This window comes from Pterocles gutturalis, unplaced genomic scaffold (genome assembly GCF_000699245.1).
Source record: "Pterocles gutturalis isolate BGI_N339 unplaced genomic scaffold, ASM69924v1 scaffold10846, whole genome shotgun sequence".
NCBI classification, from domain to species: domain Eukaryota; kingdom Metazoa; phylum Chordata; class Aves; order Pterocliformes; family Pteroclidae; genus Pterocles; species Pterocles gutturalis.
Window position 1 is genome coordinate 14,443 of NW_010097838.1, and position 9,174 is coordinate 23,616.

Consider the following 9,174-nt stretch of genomic DNA (forward strand, 5'->3'; position numbering starts at 1 on the left):
AAAAAAAAGGGAAAAAAAAAGCACCTAGAAAAATGCCAAAAATTACAAAATGTCTCCCAAATGTACCTTCTTGCAGGAAAAAGAACAAACAAACAATTCATCCCCTCCCACCCCCCCAAAAAAATCCCACTAATACATCTAAATGAAGTGTGGTGAAATAAGAACCTTTATATAACTAATGCTTTAAGCTAATTGCCACAAGAGCGCTAATTTGTAAATAAAAAGGTCACTGTTCAGTAAGAGACATAACTTAATATAAACCCTCTTATGTCAATCTCCACCTCCACCATACCAAGGGCAGTTTTCCCCCGTACTTTAGCCCAAAGTAATCCATCAAGAGACACCACAAATGGCATTGTAAACTCTTTTAGCCACGACCAGACCATATAACAGCAATATTATGTGCTTCTTTATATTTTAGAGCTGCATTATATTTATAAAGACAGTCACAAATTTGGTCCTGGATCCGTTTATTACTCGGTAAAGAAAACCTACAAACAAAAAGGCAGAACCAAAAAACCAAGTCCATACCGAAAATATCCGAGTTCTACTCTTAAATTGAACTTAAATTGCTGTTAAAGCTTCGCGTGTATAAAATTTTAAAGAGGAAACAAAACTGACTTCACTAATTGTCGATATTAAGGAGACATCGCTGGGTGGGATACACATGAGATCAGAGCTAAGAAAAATACAAGGCTACGTTTTGCTCATCAACACAACAAAAACCCTCCATAGCACTAATACACGCCAAAAAACCGCAGCAACGAATATTTTTGGTTAAAATCACAAACTTACCTTCGGAGAAGGCAGTCCTTGCAAAACGGCTGTAACAATATGGACTGCATACCCGCTCTCCTACAGCCAGCCACCTCCATGCTGCAAAGGGCTCCCCGAACATCCTTAAAATATTTCGCAAATGCAAAAAAGTGAGACTTTTTTTTTTTTTTTCCTCCTTTTTTCCTTTTTTCTTAAATGATTCTGTTTAAAGTGTATGCTGCTTTGGCTGGTTTCGATTTCAGGTTTTGCATTTCAATACCAGATCTGTTTGAACATGAAAAGAATACAAAAGAACACAAATATTAACAAAGTTGGCTTATAAAGAGATTTTACCAAAGTCTGGGATGTGGATTGTCTTCTATGAATTGGGAAGATTCCTCAATGCCAACTTTTTCAATCAACGCTCGACTGTCTCGTAATGACCGAATCTCGAAGTTGATGATGTACTCTTTGTTAGGATGTTCAGGATCCTAACAGAATGGATAAAGAAACATAGTTTCATTCCATATGTAGTTTTATTCCATGTCATTTGTATTTTCACCCAACATAGATATCTACTGCTCAAATCATTAAGACAGACACCAACTTTTCCTACAAAACAAAATTAATTATACTTACCTTTAACACTTCATCCAGGAGAACAGATTTGATTTCTAAATCTTCAAAGTTGCAAATATATCCAGAAGTTTGTATAGGTTCCTTAAAGTTAAGTTACAAAGGAATGAACTTGTATTCTGTCTGATTAAATCCTAAACCAATATGTTAGGTATACATAAAGAGACTTTATTCTTCTCAAAACTAGGATTTAATTGCATTTCCAACAGGAAACACATACTAAAATCATTAACATTATTGACAGTTCCATATGCACAGACATAATTAAAAATCCTCATGTTTTCTATAACTAGATTATGAGAAAGAGATAAAGGAACACCTGTCAATATTTAGATTCAACTGAACTGTGTTTAACAAATATCTTTACTAAAATTGTGTTTATATTTTCTAAGGCATATACAAAATACGCTCCTGAAATGCCTCATACGTTTAAGAAAAATATGACAGTATTTTATCTTTTCAGGACTGATAGTTCATTTTACTTATTTGTTCCTAAACAACACTCCCACATTAGAGTTGACAAGATTTTGAGATTTCCAGAAGCAAGTTTATTTATATAAACACTTGCCTAATTGAATGGTAAGCAAAAGAACAATACTATTCAACACAGAGCCATTAACTTATGATGAAACCTGTAAAATTAGTAGTTTTCATATATTTATATTTACCTCCGGATCCAGGTTTCTGAAAACATACATTCTTGTTTTCTCCATCATTGCAAACAAATCTGGGTTATCTTTTGCCCACTTCATATCCCAGACATCTCTGCGTTCCAGTTTCAGCTGCTCACCTATCACTTGCTGTCCTGTACTGTCTACTACCCGTGTATCCAAGTCAAAGAAAGTCAAAACACCTGAAAGGTCTATGATAGCAATACGACTACAGAAAAACAAAGGAAGAAAAAATAAGACAGCTAAATAATACGATTCAAGGTTGTACATCTGACATAGTTCCCTAAACTGGCACACTCAGGCCAAATTGCCTCTCTAATCTAATACCAGTATAATTCCATAGATTCAGTGAGATGCATGTGTTTTTCTTTTATCTGCACAGCAGAGAGAGACCAGAGACATGGAAATAGGTTTTTCATCTACTCATACAGGATCTGGCCCTGCAAAGGTTCTGAAATATACCCATTTTTCACCCAGCATTTTAAGGATTCTTAGTACTTCAGATATCAAGTTGAGTCAATTGCAGATTTTGCCCCTCACCAAACTTGTCTTGACAGAGCCTAAAATTAAACTGTTCTTTTTTAAAACAGTTTTTCACTATTTACTAGGAGGCAATTAAGTAGATTCTTAAATTAAAAAGACAGGACAGTGATACAGACTGTTAATCTCTAAAAAAGGATTTATTATATTTCTACAAAGGTTATTCATTAGGTTTTTTCCAGACAATATGAAGTATAATCCAATTAATCTTTGAAGTCATTTAAAATAGGTGAAAAATACAATTTCTAAAGGGTTACATTTGAAAATTTCCAGTTACATAGGTCTTCTGTGAATCATAGCCTGTATTTACTACAATGCCATTCTAAAAGCACTTCTAAATATTGAAAGGTATTTAGACACCCTTAATCTATATTAAAATTTCAAAAGCAATTTAGAAAATTAACTACACAATGCTTATGGATCTGAGCCCTCTTCACTAGCACAAAGTCATTTAGGAAGGCAACAGCTTGGGTTCAAAACAAAATTAATGAGGCTCTGACTACATCACATTGCCTTTTAAGTGAAGCAATCTATTTTTGGTCTATACCTAAAAAGGTGAATTATCTACATGTGTATTATGAATTTTGTTTCAAATTACAAAGTTATTTTGAAGTTATTAAAATTGTTTTACAAATCCTCTTCAGTCAGTATTTTTTGCCTTTTCTGCCAAGACTCTCAGGCTCTCTCTTGCAAAAAAATAGCCGTTAAGTAGAAAGCAACTTCAGCATTGGCACAGCTGAACCTTAGGAAAACCAGTCTTGCTAGAAGCATTGCCACCAACTACAGCTTGTAACAATGGAAAATTAATGTGGGATGAACAAAGTTTCCAGGCATTAGAAGGACACAGAAATAGAAAGAAGCCTTAGAGATGTAAAATTTCAGGTTGTGACATAATTTCATCAATTCATGTCACGATCACAGGTTTATCTAATAAAACAAAGATATTTTCATGTCTATGTTTCCTTAAACTTCTCACACACACCCTAAAGAGTTTGAAACATAAGAGAGCTTTACTAACACAGTCTCAGAGAGCAATCTGATGACTGGCCAGATATAATTAACTAGTAATAAATAAATGGTTAAGCAACCATTAAGAAGAACTAAAATTAATAGTTTATATTAAAGTAAAATTAGTACATTATTATTACAGAATCATAGACTTCACAAAATTAGTATTTTCACAAATTGTAGTGGTTTATTTTAAAATGGGATACCTGCATTAGAAGCAGACCTGTAACGTACCTGGAGTTGCAGTTCAAAGACAGCTGATGTGCACGACAGTTCAGGGTATACTTCTGTACCATACCAACGCTAGGAAGACTGTATCTCTGAATAGTGCCAGATTCTCTTCCCTAGAGAAAAGCAATGCTTGCTTATTGAGAGAATTTTTCCATCAATAAACTCTTTAAAAAGGTTTTATTTATATGCTGTCCTAGATAAAAGATATTTTGGATAAATGACAGAGCAGAAGTGGAAAGAGGGAATGTAATCACCCTGAAGTTCCAAATTCTGCTATTTAAACAAGATGCTTTAAGATGCTACAATTCACATAGCTGCTTAAATTGTGGATGTTAAAAGGAATATAGTCCACATATAGCCCACAGGACAGTTTCAGGAGCCCAGCAGTTCCGCTGTGAACCTTCAGACACGATGTACACAAAAAAAAAAAAAAAAAAAAGAAAAGGAGAAGAGTGAAAAGATCCCTGTCCCAGACTGGTAAATCCACTGAAGCAGCACCATATGACAGTACCAGCTTGGGTCTGAAAGCAGTACATGTGTGTTCATGTAGTGCTGTCTGCACACTAATGAGTCTCACCAACTACTTCAAGATCCAAAATACCTGTAAAAGTAAATGCTGTAAAATATACTGGTTATTCAAAGGCATGAGTAACAGTAAAGAAACCTAAGTACCAATGTGGTTTATCTTTATTTTGCCAAACAACACACTCATACCCTGTGTCAAGATGCTATTAGGCCAATGAAATAATGAAAAAAAAAAATTAGTTTGACATCCCTGGACTGAAATGATCACCACCACTGTTTTCTCACGGTGTTTCTGCAGACTGAACAGCATATCCAGCTTATTTTACCTACTGTTTAACCCTTATGCTGGAAATGAGTCGATATTAAACTTTTGAGGAGTCCAAACTTTATTCCTTTTTGTCCCCCAAAAACCACCCCTAAGATCCTCAGCATAAATCACCTTTCATCTTTGACTTTTTCACATCTGTGTACCCTACAAACTGAAAAGCAGACTTACTCAGAAGTGTTAGAAAATCTAGCCACTGTAGTTTGCATACAGCTTCAGAACATTTATCCAGATCTAGTCTCAAAAGGCCTTTCCTCTCGTTCCCTTCCTTTTAACCAAAGTCACTAATTCACTGTCCTCTTAATTTCATTTTCTCACTCTTATTCTTCAAGCACAAACAGAATCCCATAGTCACCTACTAACCATTGCACTTTTTTCATTCATGTTTTTTGCCATTTCCGACTGATTTTGTAAAATCCAGTCAAAGGATACAACAAAAAACAAAATCACTACAGTAGGGACATAGGAAAACATCAAGATCTTTCTTGGGAAGCTGGATAAAATGAAGAAACAGTGTTCTTTTTCTATCTTTGTTCTGCTTGGTTAGTTTGTTTTAAAGCCCATTGTATGTCTGCACATATAATTAGACCACTTTCAGATCAGAAAAAAAACACATCAGCTGTCTGGCATGATACAATACCTCATACATAATACATATGTATAATCAGTAAGTGTATTAAATTGTACATAGCATACTACATACATGTAATATTGTCTATCATCATACATTATACCATTAATATGTAAATAGAAAAACTTTGTAAATCTTTATTCATTTATATACAGCCTAAAAGAGACTTTCCAGAACTCAGATCCTGACCTGGACTTTATCAAACCCTGCATATACGTACTAACTTGGGCAACTAGTCTGTAAATTGTAAGCCCTTAGTGAATTAGCCCTCCTAAAGAAAGAGTCCAGGTTAACGGAAGAACCTGTTGAAGTTATCTTTGAGGACGTCTAGAAAGAGATTTAATCTATGTAAATTCTAAATTCAGAAATGCTTTCAAATTATGACTGCTTATCGACACATTGCAGAAGAGTCTCCTGCCTACAAGAAACAATTAGGACTTATTTTAATTATGTAACTTACCACAAGTAGTATCTTATCAGATGCTGTTATTGCACAAATTGGATCTCTTGTTCCCTTAAAGCATACAAGCAATATCAAGATCAGTTTTAATGCAACAGTAAGAATGCACTGGTAAAGTAAGAAGTCTTATTTAAATATACAAGAATGTTGCTAAGTATCCACACGAAAAGGGGCTATCAAACCTTGTCAGTATACAGTAAATGGATGGTTTATAGTATTAGTAGCCTTTATTATGGGAATCACATCAATAATAATATTAACAGCTTCCTTTCTTCTCCTGCCCCTCCTCCAGAAAAATAAGAAACCCAAAATGTAACAGGTGATTAACAGAAAATACAAGAAGGCAACTGTCCCTGACTTGTGAGGCCTGTAATTAATTTCAGCTATACTGGTAAGTACGAAAGTGAGCACATGTGTGCACACACATAAGTACTATAAGGCCATAAGTACTAGAAAAGACTATAAGGGTCACTGAGCTTCAACAAGCTTATACTTTGTTGAATTAAGGGGAGCTGCTTCTCACCAAGAAGACAGCAGGTGTCTACATACTGGACCCCAGAATATATTTTTCCTACATTCCCTACAGTCTGGTGTATATTTCCAGTAATACATAATGGCATAACAATGCACTAACCTGAGGGAAGAAAAACAACACTTATGTACAAAGGCAGAAGTAAAAGAAATTTTAAGTATGACCACTTCTGCTAATGAAAATATAAGAAAATAAATCATAGACTCACAGAATGATTTAGGTTGGAAGGGACCTCCAACCCCCCTGCCATGGGCAGGGACACCTTCCACTAGACCAGGTTGCTCAAAGCCTCATCCAGCCTGGCCTTGAACACCTCCAGGGATGGGGCATCCACAGCTTCTCTGGCACACTGCTGGATCACATTAAGGTTCCTATCAACCAACACCCCCCCCAGTCCTTCTCCTCAGGGCTGCTCTAAATCCATTCCTTGCCCAGCCTGTATTTGTGCTTGGGATTGCCTCGACCCACATGCAGGACCTTGCACTTGGCCTTGTTGAACTTCATGAGGTTTGCCCAGGCCCACCTCTCAAGCCCTTCAAGGTCCCTCTGGATGGCATCCCTTCCCTCAAGCAATGCTCACTACTTCTCTTTCAAGGTACCAGTGACACCACAATAAACTAGTTAAAAAAAAAAAAAAAAAAAAATCACTCACTTCAGTAGCTCTGCTGTAATCAAGGTGTCCATCTGCAGATCCTGAAGGGGTGTCATCAATATGATAAATCCTGCAGAAAAGGAACGTTAGAAGAAAAAGTGAGTCCAAAGAAAGGATTATTTCTGATAGCATAAAGGTTTCTTCAGTCCTTGCAGAAGAAACCATTGCAATTGGAAAAGATAATAGAAGCTATGCCTGTCCTTATGTTCTAGTAGTATCCACTTTGGTAACTGCTTTGTATTAATATAAAGATATGGTAGTTGCTTTCACTTTCACAGCCCCTGATGGTCTATTCCCCATGATCTAAAAACTTCAATTCTGTGACAAGAAGGTCCTTCAAACCATCAACCACCTCAATTGTCTCTTTTCAAACATGTACTTCCATATTTCTGCAGACTCTTCTCCACACTTACGAAGAGCTTCACCTTCATATCCACAAAACATATGTATTATTGTATTCAATACTTAACCATAAATTCTCTTTTGCCTTGAAAGGTAGTGTTATGAAAGATTTTAGAATGCTAAAATAACAGTTTATGCCAAGTCACAACTATTTACTTTTCCAGTATTTCTACCAAATCTACAGCCATGTCCAAGGCTAGGACATTCAGGTACTAGAACAATGTAAGTTATTACACCATGTACAAATAACTACTCATTATTATGAACATATGATGACAGAAGTTGATAGATTTATAGAAAGAAGCTATAGCATCTCTATGGGAAAAAAAAGACATAAAATAACACCAAAAAAAATCACAACAAATTTTCAAGCTTGTGGAGGTGACAGAAAAGTCAATGCCACTAATAAGCACCTGGGAAGGAAATGCTTTGGAGGCAAGATAATGTTGACTTTGGCTTGTTTAGTTTGAGAGTATAAAAGTCCATACAGCATTAGACATTCAAGACACAATCAAACACAACTGTATTCAGAGAAAAACTAGCTGGATAGACTATGTCCTTACAGCCACTGACACACAAGAAGCAGTTGAATTTATCAGAAGCAACACAGCTGCCTAGAAACTAAGAGTATGTAAGAGAAAAAGGGGAGGGGGAAAAAAGCATCAAGACACACAGCTCTATAATGGAAGCATGCAGCAAGAAAATGGAGACACTGAGCAGGAACTAATCCAGAAAAGTCTAAGAGATCTGGACAGCAAACACACATTTGTTATGAAAAACTAGTACTTAATCTTACAGGCCTGCAAGTCAACAAATCTGAGTAGAAAAATGAGAAGGCAGGGGTTCATATTTTAGGCATGAGAGAATCCACCTTTATCAACAATATAGGAAGAAAAATGACAAAGCCTAAGACAAACCTTTCCCTGCCTTCTTTTCTGGTCCGTGCTACCTGATTAATTTCCATTGCTGTGAGCTTCTTGGCCACACGATACTGCCAAACATAAAATGCTTCTTTTGAAGCTGCTATCACATGCGTTTTGGTCATTGTGACAAACAACGGCCCTGTTAGAAACCAGAATGGTTGTCAACTTAGAGCGGCAAGTATTGGACTAGATGCTAATTTGTAAACTTTTTCCCAAATGGATGAAATCATATCTCCATAGTTCAAAAGCAAACAAACAAACAAACAAAAAAAATCCCCCAAAAAACCCAAAACAACAACAAAACCAACCGTAACCAAAAAGCACCACACAAAACCTGGCAGCAGTTTTCACTAATTGCTGAGAAAGTTCACTGGCGCCTTGTGGTCTTGTTCAGAAGAGCAGATAAATTCTTTGCAAGTTCTGATTTTAAAATTAACATTCTCCCTACTATTTCAGCAAATTAGCATGTGCTAATGCATTAAAGACATCAAATACATACAGAAAAATTTTCAGGTTAACAACCAGTTCAGGAATATATCAACTCTCCGAGAAGATCTATAAAATACCTCCATATCTGACGTATTTGTAATGATTAAAATATAAATAAAGGAAGACTACTCAAAAGTTGACAGTCTACTAGAGATTCTTTGATTAGCACAATCAAACCAGTTACCAAATTTTGAGTTAGACAAAACCTAGAAATGTTGTTTATATCTTAGTTAATAGCTGGGCCAAATAACAATTCTTTATCTCCATGGCAGTAAATTAAATATTTAGCAAAGTGTGTGCTTATTCTTACTTTAATGCATCCAAAGATCACAGCGTAGGACAGCAGGGCATTTTCTTTACTTTAGCCCTAGGCCCATTTAGAATATGTGGATA

The 9,174-nt window shown here is 35.8% G+C and overlaps 1 protein-coding gene across 1 annotated transcript in view; it reads right to left on the reverse strand.

The window, feature by feature from the left end:
• Positions 1-795: 795 nt before the first annotated feature.
• The window catches only part of LOC104471352 (WD repeat-containing protein 35-like), a gene marked incomplete at its 3' end in the record, with an annotated part of 17,321 nt that continues 8,942 nt past the window's right edge, over positions 796-9,174 (reverse strand). Inside the window, exons 2-9 of the mRNA XM_010086677.1 lie at positions 8,287-8,431; positions 6,968-7,037; positions 5,784-5,837; positions 3,846-3,955; positions 2,061-2,271; positions 1,396-1,476; positions 1,111-1,247; positions 796-899 (exon numbers count right to left, since the gene is read on the reverse strand). Of these exons, the coding sequence (XP_010084979.1) occupies positions 796-899; positions 1,111-1,247; positions 1,396-1,476; positions 2,061-2,271; positions 3,846-3,955; positions 5,784-5,837; positions 6,968-7,037; positions 8,287-8,431 (912 nt within the window). The remainder of the gene's footprint in view (positions 900-1,110; positions 1,248-1,395; positions 1,477-2,060; positions 2,272-3,845; positions 3,956-5,783; positions 5,838-6,967; positions 7,038-8,286; positions 8,432-9,174) is intronic.